At 50.4% G+C, this 26,517-nt stretch overlaps 7 protein-coding genes across 7 annotated transcripts; 3 read left to right on the top strand and 4 right to left on the bottom strand.

The window, feature by feature from the left end:
• Positions 1 to 724: 724 nt before the first annotated feature.
• On the top strand, positions 725 to 3,212 carry AtWU_05378 (uncharacterized protein; the record flags this gene model as incomplete). Its single annotated transcript, XM_035500488.1, has 3 exons — positions 725 to 875; positions 926 to 1,293; positions 1,344 to 3,212. 3 exons carry the CDS (start codon positions 725 to 727, stop codon positions 3,210 to 3,212), a joined length of 2,388 nt encoding a protein of 795 aa, XP_035356381.1.
• Positions 3,213 to 3,859: 647 nt separating this feature from the next.
• AtWU_05377 (DEAD/DEAH box helicase family protein) lies at positions 3,860 to 5,290 on the bottom strand (the record flags this gene model as incomplete). Its single annotated transcript, XM_035500487.1, has 1 exon — positions 3,860 to 5,290. The coding sequence occupies one exon, from the start codon at positions 5,288 to 5,290 to the stop codon at positions 3,860 to 3,862; it is 1,431 nt and encodes a 476-aa protein (XP_035356380.1).
• Positions 5,291 to 5,666: 376 nt separating this feature from the next.
• AtWU_05376 (F1F0 ATP synthase subunit delta) lies at positions 5,667 to 6,561 on the bottom strand (the record flags this gene model as incomplete). Its single annotated transcript, XM_035500486.1, has 6 exons — positions 5,667 to 5,699; positions 5,756 to 5,845; positions 5,909 to 5,997; positions 6,108 to 6,238; positions 6,331 to 6,353; positions 6,430 to 6,561. The coding sequence occupies 6 exons, from the start codon at positions 6,559 to 6,561 to the stop codon at positions 5,667 to 5,669; spliced, it is 498 nt and encodes a 165-aa protein (XP_035356379.1).
• A 1,434-nt stretch (positions 6,562 to 7,995) lies between these two features.
• Positions 7,996 to 8,393, top strand: AtWU_05375 (60S ribosomal eL29 domain-containing protein; the record flags this gene model as incomplete). The annotated part of the gene is made up of 2 exons (XM_035500485.1): positions 7,996 to 8,265; positions 8,358 to 8,393. The coding sequence occupies 2 exons, from the start codon at positions 7,996 to 7,998 to the stop codon at positions 8,391 to 8,393; spliced, it is 306 nt and encodes a 101-aa protein (XP_035356378.1).
• Positions 8,394 to 9,048: 655 nt separating this feature from the next.
• On the bottom strand, positions 9,049 to 10,568 carry AtWU_05374 (uncharacterized protein; the record flags this gene model as incomplete). Its single annotated transcript, XM_035500484.1, has 2 exons — positions 9,049 to 10,250; positions 10,307 to 10,568. 2 exons carry the CDS (start codon positions 10,566 to 10,568, stop codon positions 9,049 to 9,051), a joined length of 1,464 nt encoding a protein of 487 aa, XP_035356377.1.
• A 391-nt stretch (positions 10,569 to 10,959) lies between these two features.
• Positions 10,960 to 12,460, bottom strand: AtWU_05373 (NCBP3 domain-containing protein; the record flags this gene model as incomplete). Its single annotated transcript, XM_035500483.1, has 2 exons — positions 10,960 to 12,243; positions 12,317 to 12,460. 2 exons carry the CDS (start codon positions 12,458 to 12,460, stop codon positions 10,960 to 10,962), a joined length of 1,428 nt encoding a protein of 475 aa, XP_035356376.1.
• A 2,106-nt stretch (positions 12,461 to 14,566) lies between these two features.
• On the top strand, positions 14,567 to 16,609 carry AtWU_05372 (putative glycosyl hydrolase; the record flags this gene model as incomplete). Its single annotated transcript, XM_035500482.1, has 2 exons — positions 14,567 to 15,449; positions 15,525 to 16,609. The coding sequence occupies 2 exons, from the start codon at positions 14,567 to 14,569 to the stop codon at positions 16,607 to 16,609; spliced, it is 1,968 nt and encodes a 655-aa protein (XP_035356375.1).
• Positions 16,610 to 26,517: the final 9,908 nt, after the last annotated feature.

Genomic DNA, 26,517 nt, shown 5'->3' with positions numbered 1-26,517 from the left:
TTATCCCCGGGTCTCATCGTGATCAGCACGTCTGTTGATTAATGCCAGTATTATCAAGATACAATAACTAGATAATCTGCGAGGGATCGTTCAATTGGTGTCGATGATAATCATACTCGCATACGCAGGCGGTCGCCCGCGGCAGAAGGCTGAGTCAGCTTGTGGTTGTCCGGGATATAGGCTGACGGGCTAAACCGCAAATGGAAAACAGTTGTTGCGATGAAGCGGCTTGCTTGCCCCAGCCTCAGCGGCATTCCAGCCTGCATCTCGATCGTTCGGCGGTTATCCGCTTCCCTGTCCCACGATCCGTTCATCTGCTTCAGTGCTGTTCTTCCTTTTCTTTCAAGTGGTCTTCAATCGTTGGCTATACAGGCTGGTATCCTGCCACGCTTCTCTTATCCTTGTCACATCTACTACCTAGCCCTTCCCCACCCTCCATCTATACCTATCACTCACCGCTAGCCTCTTGTTCCTCGAAAGATAAACAACCATTGCTACGCTGGGCTCGGTCGCGCTTTAGCCTCTGCGATCGAATTCCCCGGGAACTCAAGTTGACGCCACTGCTATCGATTTCATTCGACCTTTCCCATCAGCGCATGGTGCATTCTTCGGAGTGGGGGATCTCGCTAGATCTCCGTCGGTAGTTCGAACATTCCAGTGTCAATGAGATCGGGAGGAATTCACGTCGATCGGAAACTATAAGAGCTCAAGGTCTTCAGTAACCATGGCGGTCGACTCTGGCCTCTCCGCTGCGGGGAGCAGTACTTACGCTTCGAATACACTGCATGTCGGCGATGGAACATGGGACTCGGAGCGCGACACATTCCTCCTCCCTAATCTGATGGGTATCAACTTCGACACAATGCGATACAATGGTAAGTAAGCGTATAGTTCTACGTTGCGCAAAATCGCTTACATATGTCAGGAATGGGAAACCGATTCAAGGATATGCCCGAGTACCATACCCTCATAGCCGTTCACGGTATCATCGCTACAATCGTCTTCCTTTTCCTCGTCCCAATCTCTGTCTTGATCATCCGATACTACTCTCGATGGAATCCTTCCTGGGCTTTCAAGCTGCATGTCTGGTGCCAAGTCCTGACATTATTGCTGAGCACCGTTGTGTTTGTGTTCGGTTGGTTCGCTGTTGGTCCAAAGAGAAGCCTGACAAACCCGCATCACGGTATCGGGCTTGCGATATATGTCCTGGTGATTTTTCAAATTCTGTGGGGCTGGCTTGTTCATAAGATTGAGAGGAACAGAAGGAGTTATCATGTTCCCTTGAAGCTTGTTGTATGTTGTGTGACCGTTTGGTGTCCTGCCCAAAAGCTAACTCACGCCAGATTCATCGATGGATTGGACGCGCCCTCGCAATCCTTGGTCTAGTTCAGATACCGCTGGGTCTCACCCTTTATGGCTCGCCTAAAGTGCTCTTTATCCTCTACGCGATCGTCGCCTTCATCCTCCTCGCGGTGTTTTTTGTGCTGTCATATCTATACGACACAGAAGGGTATCACATGGAGGGCGGCGGATACGAAAGTCGGCTCAGCTATGTCTCAGGGCCCTCAGCTGCCGATGACCATGGCCATAGTAACCTCGGGCCAATGGCTGCCGCAGGAGCGACCGGGGCCGGCCTAGCTTCGCTCTTCAGACGTCGTTCGAGAGGCAGACCACACGATTACGACGAATCGCATACCAGCTTCACAGACGAAAAGCTTTCCGACGAAGGCGCACGACGTGGTGGCAAAGGGAACTTACTTCTAAAACTAGGTGCAATTGGCGGTGGTGCCTGGCTCGCAAAGAAATTCTTCGACAGAAGACGCGAACGAGACAACGACACGGAGTCCGGTCGATACAGCAGAGCCCATACTCGGAGTGACAGCATGACCGAAGAAAGCTTGAGTAGACTGGAAGATGGGCGAAGACCGGAGCCAACAGCGCATACTCCTCTCAACCGTCCGCCGAGCAGACCTCCCAGTAGACCTCCCAGCAGGCCCCCCAGCAGACCCCCGAGCAGACCACCAAGTCGACCTCTTAGCCGTCCTCAAAGCCCAGGCTCGTCGTACCTTTACAACAGCACCTATCTTTCTGAAGCTCCCCGTCGCAGGCCATCCCACGGACTCCGAGACGCCCTGCTCGGAGCAGGGGCACTAGCAGCGATCAAGGGCTTCTTTTCACGCCGCAAAGGTGATCCAGAAAAACGTCGCGTGGAAGAGATGCGCCGTCGGGAGATGGAAGATGAGCGGCTAGCCCGGGCCAACAGCAAGCGACGCTACCCCGGAGAGGGCTATTACCCAAGACGCGACAGACCGGCATCATTCACAGCCACAGACCTTTCATCAGACTTCTCCCGGCCACCCCGCGGTCCGCCGCACGGCGAGTCCATCGTCTCAGCCGCAGGACCCCCAATGGCATCCGGAGCAGTAGACGGAGCACGCTCAGACATACCACCGGCACCAGGACCACCTATTCCCCCACCAGCAGCCTCAGAATATCCCGGACCAGCAGCATCTACACACGGCCCCACGGAGCTCGCCTCAGGAGTAGCAGCCGGAACAGCCCTCGGTGCTGCATCATCGGCACATCGCCGTCGCAGCGCCAGCCGTCACCGAAGCAGCAGCCGACCCAGGAGTAGCAGCCGCCACCGTGATCCCATCGCATCTCCCCCGGTTTCCGTCAAAGTGAAAATGCACAACGACGGCCGCCACGTCACTCTCCGAAGACTAACGGACGAAGAAGCCGCCGCCAGTCGTGAAGCAAGACGAAGAGAGCGAAGGAACTCCCGTCGTCGCGCCGGCAGTGCAAGCTCACTATCAGGAAACGAAGGGGGTTCGCACGACCGCTGGCGCCGTGTCGAGGAGCTAGAACGCCAGCAACAGGAGCAGATGCAACGAGAGCAGGCTGCTGCTGCTGCGGCAGCTTCCTCAGCTTTCCCAGCAACTTCCGCCGCTCCATCATCAAGTATGCCTCCTCCTGCGGCGTCAGCTTACTATGCACCGCCGCCTCAGAACGGGAATGGGGGCTATATGCCGCCTCCCCCGCCGCCCCCTGTTCCATCTAGTCATCCTTATGGGACAGGGAGTATCGCGTCTCCGGGTACGTTTACTGGGACGGAAGCGAGTGGTGACTACGCAAGCAATCGTCGACGAAGACGCGCGGAGAGAGCGCGTGCACGTCAAGAAAGACAGCAGCATGGTGTGGAATTTACTTGATGAGAAGGTATCTCCTGCCATATCCTTGACGTCTCTTCTTTTTCTCCTTCTTCCCCTGTATAGCAACCTTGATGATTACATGCCCCTTTGCTCTTTGGTGTTTAATTGCGTCCCATGAATCTGTTTCTTTTGATTTTACCCCCTTCATGTCAATCTTGAAATACGTTATGATGTACAAGTGCCAATGACTCGCTGTCTCGGGTGTTGGTTCTTCTGGAAACTACGCTTCGTGCTTGTTGAAGATATTTGTGCTCGGAAAGAGCTTCTTGTCTGGTGATGTCCGGTAATGACGCTATGAAAGCAGCCATACAGAACGGTTGCAATGAGCAAGGGAATGGATATGAATTGTTGGTTTTGTTTGGCTATTGATTTATGATAAGATACTGCTATGAGGAAATGGACAGTGCTAAGCTCATAAGCAGTAGGAGTCGGTGCTCCTTGAACTGTGGTTTTCTCATTTGTCTCTCACCGATTTCTGCATATAATGGTCGCCATGTCGTTCATATTGTGCTGCATTCTTGTTCTTTAGTGAAAATAAGAAAATTGATGTTTTTCACGTCTGAAGAGTACCATCAGTAGCAAATTACCGAGCGCCGCATTGTCCTCAATCATACATCGGCTGAGCAAGACATCATTCAAGCCATTAATTAAAGAGCCGCATGTTGATCTCTTGCACTCTGGGTCGTATCAGACTCCCTTGGGTGAATGGAGAACTTGACGCTGAACCTCTCTAGTACATACAATACTGGAAGTCCGATGAACCCCACAAAGAGTTGCACAAAGCTAGCCACAACTGTTCTGTGTGTCAGGCTCCGCAAGACGTTACACAAGGCCAAGATAAGCCGCATAGCGAGATACGGCATTGTAATATCGGCCCGAAAGAGACGGGTGGCATCATATGAAGAAACAGGTAGGTTGAGCTCTTGCTCTTGGTGAGTTCTAGTAGACTCCGACGCGCTTGGGTTTGGCCATGGCCAAACGAAGCTCACAATGAATTCGTATGATGCATATCCGGAACGTGGGTGCTGAAGTGGTTGCTGTCCAACCAAGGTTATACTTATAACACCTCGTTCCTTTGGCTGTAACAGGTGGGAAATCCAGCTAAGTGGCTTCCCAAGCCAATTCCCTATGCGCTTCAGGTTTGGCTCTGGTACCTCTTGGGGGCTTAACAAGGCGTTACTGGGGTTTTGGACGCATTTCTTGGCAGACCTAGACTTAGTAATTTTGAAATCCTGGCGCAATGGCAAGCCATCAATTGAAGGCAAGGGGGCGGGGAACGGCTGGTTCAGATTGTTCTTGACGAGATAAGGCTTTGTGCCACGTTTGACAGGCCGGGACAGGAATCGGGATGGGCCGAGCTTGGGGTCACTCCAGGGTCCTCTGTGTCGCTTGCCGATATCATTGTCCATACCTTGTAGCAATATTGATCGGTTGGCCAATCGAATGCGAGACCTCGAACAGCCCTGGGGAGTGGACAGCTGAGCTCTAGTAGGTGCTAGCCATTTGTGATCCACGGGACCGTCTCTCAAGGCAGGCATGGGACTCGGGGTTGCATTCTCGTATGTCTCGGTGCCGGCAATGTCAAGGTGTGCTAAGAATCGCGGTTTGGGAGGTCTTGGCGGTTTCCACGCTGGTTTAGCCTCCACAGGACTGCGACTATTGCGTTCGGATAAGCTTTTCTCATTCAATATAGCGAGGGTGGTATTTCCCGGTCTCGCCGGAGACGGAGTATCTCGGTCTGATTTACCGCAAGATTCGATTGTGCTCTCATACCATTTTTCAAAAACAAATGCATCATTAAACATGTCGGGTATTCCTTGACGGTTGGCAGTGTCCTTATCAGAGAAAGTTTCCAACATCTTGCATGCTGAGATTGACGGGTTTGTCGGGTGTTCTTTATCCACCTCCATTGGAAATATGTGGAAAGCGTCAGTATCATGAGAATCGCTGCGGGCCGCGGTTGGGCGGGCAGGACAATTCTCTGGGTGTTTATACTGTAGTCGACTCGGAAAGTTCTGGAGATTGTCCGAGGCCTGACAGAAGGGATATTCCGGATCACTGGACTTGGGCTCCTGCATGATGGTAACTGGCTTGGTGAACGCAGGCGGCATCATAGCCACTTCAGATGTCAGTCGTCTGCTTTTTCAGCGTTAGTTAGGAAGCGAAAGAAGCCAAATGAAGCCGGACTTAGGTGGTAGGCGAGACAAGGAGTAGAAGAGGAAGAGAAAGGAAGGCGAAAGCAGAGGTCTCTCCTCGACTAAGTCGGAAAGAGCAACCCAGGCAGGCGTGTAGCCGAGAAAGGCGTCAGCAACCAGTTTATCAACCAGACTAATTTTCTGTATTAGCTATTTATGGGCCTCTGCCCCGAAAACCATGCAAATAATGTTTCATGAGAATTGCTATAATTCTACAGGTTCAAAGTTGAAGTCGCGAGTGGATATGTACATCAGGTATCTATTTGAGGACGGCCTGCAGGCTCTCCAGCACCTGTTTTTGTTTGTCAGTCAGAATGTTCGGGTCGTGTTTGGTAGTGTCTGTCTTACCTCAAGCTCAATCTTAGCCTCAGCAATATCCTGCTCGCTGCCGCTTCCGTTGGCAATCTTCTGGGCCTCGGCGATCTGGGAACGGACGTTCTGTGTTGAGGGTGACGGATTAGCACTGCGCAGAGGACAAAGCACGGATCGGTCAGAACCTACGTCAATGCTGAACTCCTCGAGAGGGAAACCCTCGACGGCGTTGATGCTCAGCTGGGAGTCGGGCTGGACAACGGCGAAACCACCAGACACTAGAATTCATGAGAAGTCATGTCAGTCTTGTCCTAGACACGATGTGTGGCGGCTGATCTGAAGAATCTCGGCCCGCGGCACAAATATCAACACGGTTGGTCGGACGTACGGAAGAACTTCTTGCTGGCACCACCCTCCTCAACGATCTCAACGAGACCGGGCTTGAGCTGCTCAATGGAGGGGACGTGGTTGGCGAGAACACCCATCTCTCCGGACTCGGCGGGGATGTTGACCTGAACACTATATGGGAAAGGTTCGTAAGTATGGGGCGGTCTAAGGTGAAGGATGGTCGTGCAATGCTTTCGACCTATTCGGATTGCGAGGCTACATACACGCCGGCCGACTTGAAGATGGACTGTTGGAAGAATGAATTGTCAGTATCAAACATTCACGCAGGTGCACAGAGGCGCTCAACGGAATCGGAGGCGTACCTGGTGAGGAAGGGTCAGGGAAAGCTTGATCTTGTCCGACACAGCCTCGGCGTAACCTCTGCGCTGGAGAGGAACGCGGAAAGCGGAGGGACGAGCCCTGAAGGCAGAGCGAGCGAAGCGGAGAGAGCTCATCTTGCAATGGACGAAGGGGGTGGGTGGTGATAGTATCCCTCTTGAACCTGAGTTGGGAGTTGCAAAGGTCGAAGTCGGATGCCGGTTGTTCCCTAGCGGCTCGGGCGGTCACGTGGTGGCCCACGCGCCAACAGAAGACCGCCGTACTCGGTTGCTGCGTTGACCTGCACAACGCTCGACTCCTTCTTGTTCTCCGGTTATTGGCCTTGGGTGTGCGGAGATCGCTCTCTGCTAACTGCTAAGGGCGCATAGTATTTATCTATCTGCATCCCGGGCGTGAAACTACCGGCTGGATGTGGTTGTTGTTACCACGATTCTTTACGAACATATGCTACAATCCTCCAAACTGGGAAGATCAAAGCAATCTAGGCGCGTAAGAGGATAGGAGGTAAGACAGTCATTATCAACATCACCACGATCATACCGCAGGTCATGCAACCAAGTCCGCATGTATCCATCAATGGGGCCCATGTTAATATCACGTGATATCCGGCTGTCAACATTCCCGTCATCGTAACTATGGATCCCATGTCCATCCACATCATTGATCTGGAATCGACATCATTTGGACAGGGCTTATGATTGCTTGGTTTTTCAACCACATGTTCTCTTCGTTCCACATCTGAAGCTCCGGTCAATGCGCACTTCATAAACTTGAAAACTACGCAGTATTTCCCCAGCATTGACCTCCAAACAGTCGGCCACATTGTTAGTCATCAATCACGGGATTCATTAATGCCTCAGGTATAAATGTTATCCCAACATTGACGATGCGCCACCATCTCCACGAAAGTATTCAAGTAGCAAGCAGAATCTAGCATCGTAAGCAAATTCATGTAGTTAGCAATCAAAATTCCCAAATACAATCAAATCTAGACCCTAAGCCAGGACAACCCCCCGCCCAAGCAGTAGCTAGAGAAGTAGGCCTACAGTAGTGAAGAGACACCAAGACGGGCAGGACGCTAGCCGTGCTCGGTAAGCGAAATCCCACAGAAAACCAGCCCTAGCCGAACCTGCCTTGGGGACTCTGGCCTTCCGCTCCGTTCAGGATAACCTCACCCGCCAACTCCTCGTCAACCGTCTGTTAGTTGCGACAAATCCGACAAGATGGCGAGTACGTGACACCCCTTTTGCTCCAAAAATATTCAAACCCCCGTTATTTTTGCATTCCCGTCTCTCTCGGACGAAGAATGCGATTATCGACCATCTTAACATCGAAAGAATTATGTATAGCTGACATGAATCTCTACAGAGTCCAAGAACGCGTCTCAGCACCACAACAGCCAGAAGGCTCACCGTAACGGGTGCGTATAACAAGCCGATTTTCTTCCTACCTTTCTCTATCTGTTCCATACACGAAACGCCCCGAGGACGAATACTGCGATGTTGGATAGTGGACGGTATCTTCGACAAAATTGAGGTTCAGCGAACGAGATGAAGGAGGAAGAGGATAGAAACTCTCGCCCTGATGATGGAGGATATCGACCAATATCCAACATTCGACATATTCGTCCTCAGGGAATCAAAACACAACAACTACAACGAAACCGCTTGAGAGAGATCGAAACACTGACCATCGCCTTCTTTTTCCAACTCAACAGTATCAAGAAGCCCAAGACCCACCGTTACCCCTCCCTCAAGGGTGTCGACCCCAAGTTCCGCCGCAACCACAGACACGCCCTTCACGGAACCGCCAAGGCTCTGGTACGTTCTTTCCTTGTGACCGATCCAACAAGGAGTGTCTCTTTTTGTTGGGCGAAGCCGAAATGAAGAATCGACACTAACAACCCCAACAGAAGGAGCGCAAGGAGGGCAAGCGCGAGATCGCATAAATTACTTCCAACTAATATAGAAACGTTTTAAAAGAAATGAAAGCGATTTGAGTTGGTTGATTTGCTCTTATCTCATTTCCTGTGTTTCCTACGTGCGACCGACAACGACTGCAACGCAAAGCACCGGTCAAGAGACAAAAAACACATGGATGAGGGTATCATATCCCGTTGGGTTATTATTACCCCGCAAGACCGGGTTTGTCACATAAAGCAAATGGATACGGTTCTCTAGTGTTGCTTTTTCTTGGGCTTCATTTATCTCCCGTGGCCGGTGGTTCATTTGCTTTTTATGACTGACGTTGCGGTTCTCATACCGTAGTTTGATGATGATGATGGTGAAGTTGATGTTGATGATGAAGAAACAGGCATATGTGTGTACAGCTTCGTGCTTATTTTTCCATGCGCGCTTGCTGAAGGATTTATTTTACGTGCCGAGAGAAGATCCCATGCCCTCCAATTACCAAACACCCTTTGCTCTTTGCTCTACCATGGCGAGAGGGTGCATGGACGGAGGGCTACATACTACCATACCATGTAGGCCTTGTAGGTTTTGATAGTGAATTTGAATTTATACTATGATTTCCGTTTTTTAAAAATATACCTGATACTTATATATAAACTGGAGCTCTTATCCTTGACTGTAATAGAATTGAAATTATTCAACCTTCCAAACAACCAACCTCTTATCAAACCCCCCACTAACCAACCACTCCTCCCTCTCACCCCCATCCTTCCCATCAACCCACCCCGCCCAAAGCGTCCTAATCTTACACCCAACCTCATGCCCATCCTTCAACAACGTCACCACCCTCCCCGTCTTCACCTCCACCCCTCTCACAACCCCATCATCCCCATTAACCCACACTCCCGAGCCATCCGGCCTCCACACGACCTGTGGCGTCGAGTACGCCGTCTGCGGCGCAAACGTATTCGCCTGAATCAAGATCGCCGCGTCCTCGCGATTCTGAAGCGACAGGGCAGCGAACGCCTGCGCCGCCTGCGTTGCTGGCTCCTGTTCCTGCTCCGCCGAGCCGGTCTCCAAGCTATCCGCTGAGGGAAACAGTAACCGCACAATCATGACCTTCATATGCGGAAGAGTCGATGTTGCGATGGCGATGAGACCCGGGTCATGTGGGCTGAGGGCCAGACAGGAGGGGGAGAAGGCGACCCAGGCGTTGGAGTGCGGAGCGAGGTTCTGTTTACCGATTAAGGGGCATTCGTATCCGGTGGTTGAGTCTGCTGATGGTTTGACATGGTAGTAGTAGAGGTTGCTTGAGTCGCGGCGGGAGACGAGGAGGATTAGGTCCGCGGGGTTGTCGATGTGGGTGGTGAAGAGGATGGATTCGGGGTTGGAGAGTAGTGGGATGGAGGCGATGGGGTCGCCGAGTTGCGAAGGGGCTTCGTCGTTGATTTGCATGCGGTAGAGGAAGATCTTGGAGTCCCAGCCTGCGGTTGCGATCCAGATTGTCGTAGAGGTGGAAGTGGTGTCTGCTCCGTCGTTGTTGTTGTTTTCCTGCTCGTAGGCGATGACCTTGACGGCGTATTTGGCGTGGTCTTTGCGGCGGTCGATGATTTCTGCCCCTTTTTGGAGAAGAAGTTGGCCGGACATGTTGGTCATGAGGATGTACCTCCCATCTTGGATCGGGATGTACGATAGAATCGGGGCTTCTGATGTGCCCGTGAATGATTGGACGAGGTCATGGCCAGGAGATGTTTGGAAGAGATGGAGGTGCCTGTCTGCGCCGGTGGCGATCAGATATGGCTCTGCTTGCGCATCTGGCCTTTGCCATTGTTCTACGGAGCATGCCAGTAGGTTTGAACTGGTTGGCGTTTGGATGATGTTGGGCTTGGTTGGTGCTGTGATAGCAGGTGAGTTTCTAGCTTGCAGCGGGGCATGGAGGTGTTAGACAGACCTGGAACGGTCCAGACATCTTTGTCCTTGTCATCGTCACCGTATCGCTCAAAGTTCTTGCTTTGGTCGAAGGCTTTCTTCTCCTCGAGTACGTTCTCGATGGTCCAGTTGCTCGTATCGTCTTTGCCGCGCTGTTCTCCCGCATCGGACGGGAGCCCCGCTTCTTGCAGGAAAGCTTTTAAAGTCTGCGTGTAGTTGTTTGTCCGTAAGAAACGGGCCACGAGGGTGCTGGCTAGTGGGATGTTTTGCGATGAGGGTGGCATCTTGGAGGTTGGGCTGGGATTGAGCGACGGGATGTAGTTTGTCGAGCGATAACTGGGGGAAAGATATATATCGGGCTAGTAGCTTCATGGCTCCACTCGGACCAGATCTATGTTTCTGACACCAAATTGAAAGTGGTCTGCGCAAACAATTCGCCTGAGCACTACATTTTATGAGGATACCGCATTTAGTACAGTCGGAGTTAAGATGTTTTCATTCATAGGCTGAAGTACAAAAGTATAAAATATATATAGGAAATATTGGTATCTTTTCACACCACCATCCCAGCAAAAGCAGAATGACAACCAAAGAGAAACCAGTCAGGCAAACATGCACATAGCGACTTGACATGTTGCTCGCCGAAAGTCTAACCCAAAATAAAATTTTTAGGCCTCAGCTAAACATGTCCTCCGCCCTGCGTCGTGGCCCTCCTCGCCCCTCAATCTTATCGGAGAACAGCTCCTTGCCGGCGTTCGAACCGTACTTCGAAGGGAACAGTTCACGTACAGACGATCCCCGTCCTTTGATTGATATGCCATTTGCCGCACCACGAATCGACATCCCCTGATCCTGCCTTGCTGCCCCGCGGATGTTAAGCCCGCTTGTCTCGGTCGCCTCGGGGAACAGCTCGATGTCCCGCTTCCGGCGCGCAGGTTGTTGATCATGGCTTCCATCCACAAGAGGCACTGAGATTCTTCGAGAGAATAGATCTGCGGTCTCGCCCGCAGCATCGATTGCGTCTGACCGGCGATGATTGCTAACCTTTTGAGGAAAGAGTTCCTTTGCAGTTTTGTTTGGAAAGAGCTCTCGCGCTTTCGCATCGCTAGTTTTCGCACCTGAAGACGGGAAAAGCTCCTTGCCTTCGTTGCGGCGACCGAGCTGTGGCGACCGGTCGCGGAACCGTCTGCGATCCTGCCGATCATCCTCAGCATATCCGCCTTCCATCAATGTATCCCGACCGGGTGACGCGCTACGGTCGCGAAGGCGACCAGACAATCGTCCTTCTTCCTGTGGAAATAGATCGCGTCCCCCTCGCCTTCCCCGCCTTTCGCGACTGCGGTCCGACGAGCGATCGCGGCTTGCTGGCGTGTCATCGTACATATTGGCACTGAAGCTCTCGTCTGCATCGCGGTCTCTCCGGCGTTGCAGTTCTCGACCATCAAACCGTCTTCGCCTGTAATCCCCGTCACTGACATCTCCACCTCCCGAGCGTCGTCTGTCGGCGGCGAATTCTCGTCGCAAGCGTTCCCGAGGATCATGTTCAGGGTGCATGAGGTAAAACCGACTGGCTTCGTGCGCGCGGGGCTTTTTGCGATCTGCCTTGACAGCTGACCGAACCTGGAGGACAGAGTCGGGGTGCGTAGAGAGAAGCTTCGCGGATCGTAACCGTAGAGCAGGCAACGCAGATGCATCCTCCTCCTCGCTAACCTGCGTAAAGGCTGACAAAGCTTGGAGACCAACCTCCGGCGAAGAGTATAGGAGGTTTGCCGATGTGTCATCAATCCATTCAACGCGACTTGGCTCCTCCAGGGTGAAGTGTTCGACAGCAAATTGTTTGATGTTCTCCGTTGTCAACTCGTCTACACCGCGTATATGAACCTTTTCGTACTGTGCCTCCTCATTAAGAGGGTCGACGTATTCATCTTGAGCAGCTGTCGTTGCCACGAGGGTTTGTTCCTGGACAGTTCGACGAAGATGTTAGAAGTGAACAACTAGAATCTAAGATAGATTAGGCAAGGATGATACTCACAGTCTCAATTGGCTCTGCTTCCGGAAGGGGACCAAGGTCAATGTCCATGTCAATATCCATGGAGGCGTCCATTGTGTCAGCGACTGGGGCAGCGTTGGAGGCGTCTAGTTGAAGAGAAGGTTGTTGCGCGCTGGCTACCTCCATTGAGGGAGGAGACTTAGTCGGAAGATGCGGGTATTAGATGTTATGCCAAATCAATATGAAAAATAAAGTAAAGTAGCTTTAACAAAAGCTCGGTGGCAATGAAACAAAGAAGAAGAGGGGCGGCGAGGAGGCTGAGATGAGCGTAAAGTGAAGCCGAAAGGAAGTTGTCTTCTACACCGCCCGGACCAGTCGCCGGCGGAGTTTCGCCGCTGCCGCTGGCGATGATGTCGATGCTCTTTTTGTCACTTCAACTTGATGATGATCTTTCATATGAATCTCAACTATCAATCAGATCTCAGAAAAGAGCCTGCTTCTTTTTATTAATATTCACAGGTTTATATAAAGCGGATTAGACTGATCAGATAGCCAAATTTTGTGAATGACACTTCTGGTGATCGGCGCAACAATGACGACGTTCATGTCAAGCAAGCAACACATGGCTAAAGCTGTCGTTGAGCTGTTGGTCACCGGTGTTCTTTTGGTGACTCAGCAAAATAAGATCATGGCATGCTCGTGAGATGACAGTTTCAAACGGGACAAAATTGAATGATTCGTTTGATATCATTAACATTGAAATGGAAGCAACATTCTCCTTAGCATCAGAACACCCTTCCGATCCTATCATGGTAATGGCTCCAGCCCTATCAAATTGAAAGTCAAGTGTCATGAAGCTGCAGTCAAACTCTGATGCAAGGAAGAGCCGTGGTGGTGACCAAGTTGATAATGTCCCATTGAAAGCTTTATGATCTATTCGCATCACCAATTGTTATCGCCTTACTAGATGATACTCGTGGTGCGACAAAAGCGAGCATAGTCTTCCCTGTGGTTTCGGTTCTCACTAATGAGAAGTTGGTCCCATACTTCCAGCTTTATCGTCCCTTCATCTGACCCAATGACGCGACGTGACTGAGTGGTCCTGCTTTCCGGGATAATGATCTGCCCTAAATGGTAGCAATAAATCAACCCACTGATGGCAGTCTCATTTAGCTTTCAGGTGGTACGTCAAGCCACGTACTACCCTAGCAGATGGTTATCAGACGGCGCCTCAACTCCCAGGTCACTTTCCTGCTCTGTTTCACCGTCTGATAAACGGTCAGGCCCGGTTAAAACCCGGGGTTACCCCCACCGGAGCTTCGGAGATGCGGTCTTCGATCATGTGGAAGCCATTGCTTCTGGTTATGTTGTCACTTCCGCCGTTGCCATTGTCAAATGGCGAGTCTGCTTCACTGAAATAGTGGGCTTGACACCTGATCCGCGTAGGACTTTTTCGCTTCGCAATATGTTAAGTAACCTCGCCGGATGTCGTCCCGAAGTTCCTGCTGCAGTACGATATAGAATGCCAGTGGTGAATACCATGGACCATAAGGGTGCAACTGTTCAGGAATTTGGGCCAAATATGATGGTATGTAGATTTTCTTTTACATGTAGAGCAGCCTACAGCATCAGCGGCCAACGCTAGCTTTTCTTCTTTATAGATAGAACCGTGATCTGTTCCATCTTCTATACAAAATGTTGGAGATCAATCTAACTATCCAGCAAAATTGCAATAAGTCGGGTCAAGATAGCATGATTGCAATCATGACCAGAGATGCAATCCTGTGTTGCCGCCTTCCCCGCTTCTTGTCATCTCGATTCTTCCCCGGAACTTCACCTCCTCACTAAAGGATTGTGGCGGTTAACATTAGGCTATATTCCTCTATCCCAGCCCAATGAATCCCATTCGTGGATCCAAATGACTCCCGATCTCTTGGCCGGAACAAGTCACTCGCTCTAGAGCAGTCGTTTCTCTACGCCGCCTTTTCTACTGGACGAAGATGAATGAATCTGGTCGGCAGTATGCCCGTCGTGGCGCTGGTGACACTGCAACGCAGGCAGCGATGCGGCCCTAGCAGGATGCTGTGTCCATCTCCCAATTGGACCGCATTTACTGTACTGTTAGACAGGTCATCGTGAGGGGCTGCAATTGCACAGCATGTTCAATCATCCCCCCTCATTTCCACATCTAAACTGACAGGTTCAAAACAAATAGAGCCCTTCCCATGCTCCATTGGCCTTCATAATCCACTTCCCTCACCTACCCACCCAGACAACCACACCACCATCACAATGCTCTACACCGAAGACAACAAACTCATCTTCCGGTTCGACGACCACCTCCTCTGGATCCAGCCATGGGGCGACAATGCGCTCCGAGTAAGAGCCACCAAGCTGGCCTCCATGCCCACCGAAGACTGGGCCTTATCCTCCAAGATCCCATCAATCGAACCTACCATCAGCATCGAAGAGCACAAAGACTCCAGCATCACCAACGGCAAGATCACAGCCAAAGTATCCCAACGCGGCAAGATCACCATCTACAACCACAAAGGAGAGAAGCTGCTCGAAGAATACGCTCGCAATCGCCGCGATCTCAAGGACCCCAAATGCAGCGCCCTAGAAGTCGAAGCTCGCGAACTGCGACCAATCCTAGGAGGCGACTTCCATCTGACCATGCGATTCGAGTCGCTGGACCCTAAAGAGAAGATCTACGGAATGGGGCAATACCAACAACCCTTTCTCAATCTCAAGGGCGCGGATATCGAGCTAGCGCATCGGAACTCTCAAGCCAGTGTCCCCTTCGCGCTCTCCTCCCTTGGTTACGGGTTCCTGTGGAACAACCCGGCTATCGGACGAGCTGTGCTAGGGACGAACACCATGAGCTTTGAAGCCTACTCTACCAAGGTTCTCGACTACTGGGTCGTAGCAGGAGACAGCCCAGCTGAGATCGAGGAAGCCTATAGCAAAGTCACTGGCTACGTGCCGATGATGCCCGAATACGGCCTCGGGTTCTGGCAATGCAAGCTGCGATACTGGAATCAGGAACAGCTTCTTGACGTCGCACGAGAATACAAGCGACGAAACATACCATTAGATCTCATTGTCGTGGACTTCTTCCACTGGAAACATCAAGGAGAATGGAGCTTCGATCCCGAGTTCTGGCCGGATCCGGGTAAGTCCTTCACATACATCTAGATAGATATATATAAAACCCTATCGCCAACTAACACACTCCCCCGCCACACAGACGCCATGATCAAAGAACTCCAATCCCTAAACGTCGAGCTGATGGTCTCCGTCTGGCCAACCGTCGAAAACGCATCAACCAACTACCCCGAAATGCTCGAAAAGGGCCTCCTAATCCGCCATGACCGGGGGCTCCGCGTATCCATGCAATGCAACGGCGACATCACACACTTCGACGCCACGAACCCGGCCGCACGCGCCTACGTCTGGAGCAAAGCGAAACAAAACTACTACGACAAAGGCATCAAAGTATTCTGGCTTGACGAAGCCGAACCCGAATACTCCGTCTACGACTTCGACCTCTACCGCTACCACGCCGGCAGCAACCTGCAAATCGGCAACATCTTCCCGAAAGAATACGCGCGGGGGTTCTACGAAGGCATGGAATCAGCGGGACAAAGCAACATCGTCAACCTCCTACGGTGCGCCTGGGCCGGGAGCCAGAAGTACGGCGCCCTAGTTTGGAGCGGCGACATAGCGTCCTCGTGGTCGTCGTTCCGCAACCAACTAGCGGCTGGACTAAACATGGGTCTGGCAGGGATACCCTGGTGGACGACAGACATCGGGGGCTTCCATGGAGGCGATCCATCGGACCCAGCATTCCGGGAGCTATTCACGCGGTGGTTCCAATGGGGGGCATTCTGTCCTGTGATGAGACTGCACGGCGATCGGGAACCCAAGCCGGAGAACCGGCCTACGGATTCAGGATCCGATAATGAAATCTGGTCGTATGGTGAGGAAGTCTACGAAATCTGTAAAAAGTACATTGGGATTCGCGAGGAGTTGCGCGATTACACGAGAGGGTTGATGAAGGAGGCGCACGAGAAGGGAACGCCCGTCATGCGAACACTGTTCTATGAGTTTCCTGCTGACAAGAAAGCATGGGACGTCGAGACGGAATATCTCTTTGGCTCGAAGTACCTTGTTGTGCCGGTGTTCGAGGCTGGGAGGAGATCTATCGAGGTGTATTTGCCGGCTGGGGCGTCGTGGAAGGTTTGGGGTCAGGATGATGTGATACATGAGGGAGGGAAGGAGGTTCAGGTGGAGTGTCCGATTGAGACGATGCCGGTATTTGTCAGGGTTTGAGTGAGTGTCTCGTGGATATTTTGTATTTGGGTTTGGAGGTTGCCTGGCGGTGATGGGATGGATCGATGTATGCGACAGGGGCTGAAGGGTATAAGGTTGGATGTATCGAGTTGCAAATTGTCAGAGGGAGAGACAAGTTCAGCCACTATCCACTAAAGTAAATCACAAATGCAATCTGTCAGCATGTGTATGTGATGGACTGACTCGACACTCTCGTAGAAAAAACTTACAGTAATGCTGCTACTGGAATATCGTAGCCACAGTGCATCCTTCCATCCAGCAGGTAGGGAACAGAACCAGTAAGTAGGGAGGGGGCAAATGACAAATCTAAAGAGCGACTTCGATAGCCCTTTTTTTTCAATACTTGGGTCAATGGTTTATCTCCTTTCTTTTTCTTGCTTCATTTTCAGCCTCGCCAAGGAAAGAAAAGCAAGAAAGTGTTGCATGGATGGATTCTTCGACGGCTGAATCTCATGGCAAAAGCGTGGCAACTATCGAGTACTAGAGAAGTAGCGAACATTCTACAAGATGAGTCTGGAAGCTCTCTTCTTAGATTACTTCTCTTTCCACTTCGATCGATCTAGTGGCGACCAGGGTCTCCATGAAGATGTCCCTAGTCGCCCCCAAGCGTAGCCACAAAAATGAGCCCAGCTTAGCCACATGGCCCAAGGAATGGTTTTCTGGCAGGAAAAAGAAAAGGGCAATGTATGGCTCAGCCCAGCCACAGAGTGGATTCATCAATAGGAGGGAATAGTTCTTGGATCTGTAATAGGCGGAAACAGGGAAGTACGTTGGAATTTGTCCAGACTCAACAGAGTTTGTGTGTTCTTCCCTAGTCTCTTCCTTCTGCCCTTCCAGGCAAGAGACAGTAAGTTAGGCCGTCTCACCGTTGGATATACGAACGGGATCGATTGGCCCCCAGAAGAAGTACCAATGTCACAAGTGGAAGTCTGTGCAGAGAGCTATGACTGCTGCGTCTAGTGAACCATAAAAATTTGGCAGCGAATCGAAAGGCCTCGCGTGGAATTATGCAGCCATCTCAGCTTTCTGCACGCTTCAATCAGTTTTCTTAGCCACCGTAGCTCCGGAAAAGTTGGCTCAAAGAGGCCAGTGCAGTGCATATCATGGGTCTTGGTGGGCACCGTCGCATCGCTTGCTATCTTCACCCTCCCCTTATTTGTTCCTTTCCGTGCCGTCTGCCAGGTATACTCCCGAAGTCTTCCCTGACGGCTCGATTGGAGAGGCAGGAGCGGATCGCCAAAGAGGGGGAGGGTTGCCTAAAGAGGAGTTGAGGGTAGTGGAGATGGCTTCTGACGGAGTAGTTCGTTATGGAGCCGTACGTAGACGCCGACTCGGCAAATGCACGGTCGTCAAAAGTCATCGTAGGACGGCTTGTGCAGAAGAATTTGCCGTTCCAGACCCTCTTTTCGTTTATTTCTTTTTCCCTCGTTGGTCTCTCGGTTACCTTTGTGGGTTTTTTTTCTTTTTGCACAGGAAAAAAGGATTGAGGCCAAAGCTTAACCCTGGATCCTTAGGGACAAGTAGTGCGACGCCATCGTTTCCATCGTTCCTATTCTCAGTACCTCCCCGGGCTGATGTTAGCAAGCGATTGATCCATCATGCCCCATTGTCAGTGGTGCGACAAACCAACCGATCCGACACTCCCTAGTTCCAGTTTCTGGCCCAGATGTGCCGAGAATAGATCTGAGGGCTGCTACAAACTGGTAGCCTCCACAAAGGACTGAGAATTTGACGGGAAAGAAGGGAAATTAAGGAAGAACGGGTGGCTCCAGGGCCATGGAAACGGACCAAGATTCCATCCTTCTTGGTGAGGGAAGCGGCCGCCGTTCCCGGGCAAGCGGCTAGCTCGTGGGTTCTTTTTCTTGGTTGGATGAGGAGGACGGCACATCCACGGCTCCAATGGTCCTTACCTCAGCGCCGGGACTGAAGGCTGAATGGGTCGTGAAGATTGAGTTTTGACCGGGTAGATTGGGTTTATTCGGGTGCACTGGCTTGGTCTGGTTGGCCCGGAGGCCCACTGATGTTCCTGCCACTCGCTACAGTCGGTAATCCGTGAACCATCCTATTGATGATTCACCTCTTGGCCCCAGGTGGCAGGGCCTCCCGTCCCAGGACGTTAGTTGTATGTTACTCTGATCACTCTCTGACCACCACGGGACCTAGGCTGCAGGTGCACACTCATCCGTTGGCACCGGTCACGAATAAACTTCTTTGACAGCGGGAGTGCCGTGGAGAACGAGGTCTGGTAACGGTTGGAGTAGAAGTACAACGGGCAGCACTGATGCTGATGATGATGATGATGCCGATGCTGATGATGTCTTGTGATCCCCTCTGGTTACCAGCTGACAAGTATCGCTGAGAATGGAATCAAGAGGGTGTGGGTGGTGGAAAAAGAGACTTTCTCACTCAATTTGTCAGATCTCAGGGAAGACTCGAAGCTGGTTGCATTCCAGTCTCGACAAAAGTCAATAGTGCCGTCACATCACATTAATCTGCATTGGTCCAGGAATCCACCACCACCACCACCACCACCCCAAGACATGGGATCAAGGCGTCAGCTGCATTGGAGAGAGTTCACTGCAGCTCGGCCATGGTTGTAGTAAGAGTGACTGGCCGCGTCAACACGACGTATCCGACCTCTAGGATGTGCGATGAAGTTCCCCAGAGTTTGTGGAAGGGGTAGTACAAGGAAAACCCAAGTAACTCCAGCTGAGCACATTGTGTATACATGGATGATGAAGAAAGAGAAGAAGATGATGATGATAGTCTTCCTTGAGCTGAGGAAAAGAGATAGTTCCTTCCATCCTTCTACACCTTCCAATTCAGGAAATACCATAGGACAACAATGTGTATGTGCCTCGCCTATGACGAAAGACGTAGCATTACACAACCAGCCATCACTCCAAGTAAGTAGTAGTATAGTACTTATTCTAGCCAACCATGTATAGTATTATATCAGTATACATCATTCATCCATCATTATGGATACATCGATTTCTCTACGGGGAACTACCTGGTTACTGTGGCAGACAGGCATACCTAGTTCAATACCCGACTCCAGATGTATACATACGTATGAACTGTGGATAAGATACTGAGATGGTTACTATTCTGACGGAAGGGTGGTACTGGAAGGAATCCTGCGGTGTAGCCATTATCGCTGCATCATGGTGCCTCTATCCCCTTGTTGGGATTCGCAGGCGTAAAAGCGAAGCGGGGGGAGGAGGGTGGTAACTTGGTGTGTGTGTGTGGCAGTGAAGGTAAACTGGTTTGTTTCTACTTGGTTACAGATACTCCGTACTAAGCGTACTAGATAGATACGGTAAATCCATACAGTCACTAGCTAAGTAGTTTACCGCGCTGAAGTAAGGTAACACGACCCCCGGTGGGGATCCTGGTCAGCCGGGAGGACGGGGCACAGCACCTCCTTTGTCACACTAAACCCAAAGAGATAATCGGGGCAATGCCCAGCCGGGCATCTGGGAAGGATCGGGGAACCCACATGGTCCCCGAAGGGGAAGACATAAACCCCGATCAGAGAGGGCATCCAATCACGGGCTTTCCTGCCAATTCTTGCTGCATCCTGTATGTACCCTTTCCTTCACATTCACCACCACTTTCTCCCTCACCCCTCCCCTCTTTCAAATTCTCCACCTCCATCAGATACCGCGCGACGTCATGGGTCTACCCATCTACTCCATACATACTAGCTAGCTAACGATGGAGTCCTTGAACTGGGTACCACCGGGGATTGATTCCACATTCTCCGACATCAAAAGTGAGGTGAGGAGGAGGACGACAGAATACATACACGTACCTTAGATCTGGAACCGCCCATCTCTCGATCCATCCTGGTTATCACGGGACGGGTTTGACCGTTTTTTTGACCATGGATCAAGGTCCAGGCGACCCAAATGCTAGGATACGGAAAACGGATACATAAAATAAATTCAGAAGAAATAATAATTCAAAAAAGAACAGTATGTGCCACCAAGCAAGGATGATAGGTTGAGAAGGATGCAACAACATAGTACGGACTCGACCTATCCTCGAGAATGTCTCAACACTAGTTAAGACGATGTAGGGTAACTTACGATTGCACCCTCCTGTTTACTCTTACTGAATGAAGACAATGAATCCTTTACCAAAAAGTTCCCAGGTACTATAATCCCCGATTCTAATCATGCGCTGGTTTGAAATCCACGCAACCGGTATAAATCGACAGGGCATGTGTCGGGAGTGTGGTACACAAACGGGGTCTACTGACTCGGTAAACGCATGGGAGGGAAGGGGAAAAAGGAAGAATTAGAAAATAAAAAAATAAAAAAAAATATTGCGCGGAAGAATTATCAACTCAACAGCCATGCATGATTCATGAAAGCGTCAAGACCAACAAAGGAAGAAGATGAATAGCAGTGTAGTAGCAAACTCGTTGTCGTCTCAATACTACTTATCGTCCTTTTTACTGTACTGAAATACCATTGGCTCTTCAAACCACGGAAAACAAGAAGACTCCCTAACTGACAGGCGGTGCTCGGACCTCCTGAGGTTCGCAGACTTGGAGGCCCGACAGTCAGGAAACAGCGGCGGGATGCGAGAGAGCCGTTCGCTCCACTCTTCAACTGACCCCCCCATACGGTGTCCTGCAGTCGGGGATCCCTGCCCATCTATCTTGTCTCGCTCTCTCACCCTCTCTCTTTCGTTACTACATTTCCTTTTGATTTGACGGTTGTACGACGTCCTGCGGACGCTGTGTGCGTATGTGTGTGTGGAGGTACACAAAGTCGGTCGCGCGGTCGCTCTCTCGCTTAGAACTTCACTGTTACATATTCTATTGACCTTCTAGTAGTAGTACCCCGAAAAAAAAAATTTAAACCAAAAATCCGCCTTGTAACCCCTCTCACACGAAAATCATATTCAACTAAATCAGTGCGCCCAGTAGACAGGTACCAAAATTAACATCTTACACCCTTTAAAAGAAGAAACAACACTAATCGTGGAGCAACAGCTGAAGATTTAATATATTCAGTGGCCAGGCACTGCTGAATATATTCCTGATCTGGCAAGTGGCAGGGGAGATCAATCAAGGAATCCCGGGTGCTGCACGCTAAGGTATGGGTCAACCAGGGTTTATCTCAAATACTTCCCGTGTCTCTGATTGGCAACCCAAGGCCAAGGTACATCGGGGACCATCGACCGGGGTTAAACAAAGTAGTTAGACTAGACCGGGCAAGTCAGAGTTGTCCTAGTAAGGTGACTTAGTAAGGTGGTCGTAGCACTGTACATCATCGCTACTAGGATTTAGACTTCTTGTGTGGCCCCCCCTCCTTCGTGATCAATTCAATAGTACACACTACACACGGGTTCCTTCTTTACTTTGCTTCCGTCCAGCTGGGTCTGGAGTAGTCGTGGTCGCGATTAAGATGGAATTAGTATTTATTATTATTTATCCTCAATGTATGTAGTGATGGTACCTTACAGCTAGTCTGTGCGGTGTTCAAAACAGTTGGATCGGTCATATGTATAGTAGTAGTAGTAAGTTGCTGTTCATCTGCCTCAAAAATATATATTTCTGCGGGCCGCCTGTGGTGTTGCAAAAGGACGATCACACATCAAATCTTCTTGGTACTTTGTAACTAACATCTTTGACGAAATGACGTACGTATGTCGACTCCAGTCGTTTTAGTAGTTTCTGAAGTACATTTAAAAAATAATGGAGAGTTACTAGTAGTACGTAGTAAACTACTTAGTACTAACCGAGTGGAAAAAGCTGCATAAGTAAAGTGATGTATGGATTGTTCCCGTAAGTAAGTAAGTAAACTATGTATGTAAATCCGTTTGTTCGTTTTCTGGTACACGGTACTCCGTACCACGAGGTTAAGTAGGCAGATCGCAAGTACCCGTCCACATGGCAGGCTTGTAACCCTCCCACGACGTAGATGGCGTTTGACACCGCTCAGAGCCACCCACCTTTCCCCTGATTCCTTTATTGAAGTCAAAAAGCCCTCCGTAGAATGGGGTCGTTGGGGAGACTTTGTGATATTCTTGTGATACCAAGCGGGTTTTAGTCTTATTTCTTAAATCACCGGGGTAATGCTAGTTTACTTTTCATGTATACCCGAAGTAAGTCCAGGCGGGCGGGAGCATATGTTAACGGACGTTGTTGTTGACATGGATAGGATGGCAGGATTCGGGGACCTGGAATGGAAGTTGTGTAATAGAGGGTAAATGGTTGTGTACTATAGTAAGTATCTAACGTAGTGGAAATGTATTCCAGTTCCCCACTAATAATTACTGGGTCACAACAGTTTGTTGACGGGATGCTTATGAGCGATTTGGTTGGCGGTCCGGCCCACTATATGATTTGATTTTTTGTTCAGCTTGTGTGTATAGTATGTGTGCGCGTGTGGTTTGTGTGGAGGCGAAGGCAAAGAGAGGGGGTGGTGGAAAAAAAGAAAATGACTAAAAGATCCTAAGAAGGAGAATGCTATTGTCCATTTGAAAAAAAAAAAATAAAAAAGAACCTCGTTAAAGCATGGCTAAAACACTATGGCGAGCCGAGACCATCAATTACATTTCTCCAGATCGTACCTGTCAATTGCATTAATCTCGCCTCAATCAAGATTAATCTAAGTGCGTCTTCGTCCTTTTGACGAGGTCGCAAAGGCCTACCGAGATCGCTCTTTTTCCCTAGACTTTCCCCCCCTCCCGGTCCGCGATCATCATTACCCAGATGGGACTAGCCCCGCGCTTCCAGAATGACAAATACCTTATTTTGGCAGACCAATCAGCTGCTAATATGGGGCAGTGGTTCGTCACGTCATGCAGTTCAGGTCCTCAGGGGTTCGTGCTTACTAGCCTGTTTAGGTGAGTTGAGGAACCAATTGGTAACTGATACCTCAGTAACTAGGCTGCGGTACTACCAGTTTGGCGGTATTGATGACAATTAGGCCCGAAACAAGTGAAGTTACACTCTAACCGTCCACACAGTTCTTTCGCTTCCATCCTTACTTTACAGGAAGTATGCTGTAGGTTTTTTCCCCATTGCGCACTCCATGATTTGATGACGTTCAACGGCTTGACTCGTGGCACTCTCTTCCCCTGAGATGCCTTTCTTTTGCCCTTTCCCGTTGGTGACCTGTAAGCGAGTAACCTCTGTCAACCGCGCTTTGCTAAGAGAGAGAAAAAAAAAAATGGAGCTTTGAATTTCCGTTGAGCCGGTGAAGTTGACAGTTGGTTACCCACACAGCATTCCAGTAAGAGAATCTGTATGTCACAACTTCCGAAACGATGTAAGGCGTGAGAGGGGGACCATCTGTTGCTCTGTGCTGTAATAGAGTGCGTGAGAGTGAGCGAGTCTGTGACAAGACAAATCCAGCCAATACAGGTCGGATGACCCCGAATATTTCCTTCCCCTCCCCCTTCATCCGGAGAAAATCTTTATCAAATTCCATCAGTTCGGGGGGAGGCTAGGCAGGGAAAATAGAAGTCTGGAAGATTTTCTCGGAGACGCCGATGGAGGGTGGTGGTGGTGACCTGGAACAATAGTTACTGCAAGAAAACAAACGACGCATGGCAAAACATGGCGATGCCTTCATAGTTGCTAATAGTTTGGACGAGAAGAGTAGATGATAGACCTGCAGAGACGACTGCACGATGATCTGGATCCGATCGTCTTGAACAATTGACGAAGTTTATTGTTCCCCCCTTCCCACGCCACTGGGAATTGAGGACACACTACTAGTAGTAACTCTTACCAGTTACCAGGGCCTTCGATTCGCCAAGCGCTTTACATCGAGCACAGAGTGATCAACCTAGATCGCCCAATCGCAGCAACGTTGTATCCGATCGAACAATAGTTCCGAGGGCAAGGTTTTGGGATGGATGGCAGGCGAACAATACTAGTAAACCCATAGTCTTGGATGGTTAACTTTAGCTTCTTGAGTGTGACCCCATCCATTCCCACCGCTTAGTATGACAGCGGGACGGTACCGGCGTGGTGAGCTGACAAGCACTTTACTCTGTCTGGCTTAGGGAAACAGGTAACCCCTCATAAAAGGCACTGGTACTTTCCGTTGGTCACGTATCATTTGGAATCTTCCGACCTTCCCCGGATGATCGTGACCAAAGTCATCGTAGAAAGGACAATATACGGGGCTTTTTTAATTTATGTACGCACTCCATAGCTGCAGAGCAGGGTGAGGCTAGTACCTGGCTGGGAGGGCCATGCTCAAGGCGGACAGCCAATGACGAGGCAGAAGGCCACTCTGCCACATTGATGGGCAATTCCGAAAAGGGGGAACCTGAGGATTCCATGAGATCTATCATACTTCTGTTGCATTGCCTACAATGGCGAGTCTCGTCGCGGATCCCTCACCCGGATAGAACCCTGCAGGTCAACGTGAGTCAGGAACTTGTATACTGAGTGCTGGTTGGATGAACCCGAGAAATCTACTTACGTAGTAACCCATTTTTTCTCCCATCCATTTCCCCTTCTGATTACTCTATACGGAGAATGAAGATGTGGTTCAGCGTTGCGTCCCAATTGAGCGAATAGTAGTAATCCACTGCTTAGTGGTTGTAGTAAAAGTAGTAGTACCTATCTGAGCCAACTGCACGGGCATCCACTGCGTTGTTCTGAGCCAATCGACTTCAAGTCCTTTATCTTCGTACCTGATCGACTTCGGGATGCAGAAAAAAAACGACAATGAACCGAGGTGACGGGACAGCGGTCCCGTGTCTCTGGTGCAGAGGGATTCAGATCGAGTGGGCTAGTAAGTACGTAGTTAGCATCTGTGTGTAAGAAAACGATGGAAAGCGAGAAAAGATATCCGAGGCAATATACCGTAATGATTGGTCACCTCAAGGAATTATGACCAAGATGACTAACAACTCGGTGGTGAGAACGAGTCCGATCTTTGGTAATCTCTGGTAAGTGCGCTTGCCTTATGCCTGGCAGCCGGTAGCACCGGCGCGAAGGTACTCCGGCCCAGATTCGAGATTGCGTACGATCCCCATGTCGATCCCAACCCTACCGGGTATGAGACAAAGCCAAAAGATTCCAAATCTTCAAAGGGCGCTAGCCGCTCTGCACCAATCACTGCCCCCACTCAAACGGTTCATGTTCTGGGTAACGGCCCACGGGGAGTGGAGGAGGGATCAAGCCTGCGTCCGGTGCAGATGAGGGTTAGCGGCGGCCAATGGGCGCCACCAGCCAAGGGTGAGGCCAAAAGTAGGAGGGTTACAAATTCCTCCTACTACTGAGGGCCAACTACGTATTGTAGTAGAATCTAGTACTTTACTCGAGGGCAAAAAGTGGGAGAAAAAAAAAGAGTGTTCATGGCTGGCTGATGGACATGGTCTCGAATGAAATTACTGCAAGCAATAGTAAATATAGTGGTGTGTTGGGGGAGGAAGAATAAAATTTACCCAGTATTTGGTAGCTGTGAACAATGCGCAAACAAGAATTGTCATCTCAATAATAATAATCATAGATGAAGTGCAATGTATACCTAGAGTGGACAAGCCCATGACTCGATCCTTTGCCTACAATGGCCCTTTTTGCCTATCAACTTGCCTGGGGGAGAAGGAGGAGAAGGAAGAAGGAGGGGGGGGGGGGGGGGGTTGTGCGGGCGCCTGTCCACGATCTCGGTACACCTTAACGCCATTATGCAACCACTCGGGGGTGCTCTTTGTCATTTTCCCGCATCTTGCTCAAATCGGTAATCTACTTCCCTGTCCCCTGCTCTCTGTATCTTCTTTTCCCTCCTTCCTCTGCCCTCCATCAGAATTTCTAATTCCGAGGTTGCCCGCCCCGCCTGACTGACCCATGGAAACCCATCCGGTCAGTATGACCACTCCTATCCTCATTCGCCTACCTCCCAGAC

The sequence above is a fragment of the Aspergillus tubingensis genome (assembly GCF_013340325.1).
Source record: "Aspergillus tubingensis WU-2223L DNA, scaffold_7, whole genome shotgun sequence".
NCBI lineage: Eukaryota > Fungi > Ascomycota > Eurotiomycetes > Eurotiales > Aspergillaceae > Aspergillus > Aspergillus tubingensis.
Note: the sequence above shows the minus strand (reverse complement) of the source record. Positions and strands in the feature narration are given on the sequence as shown.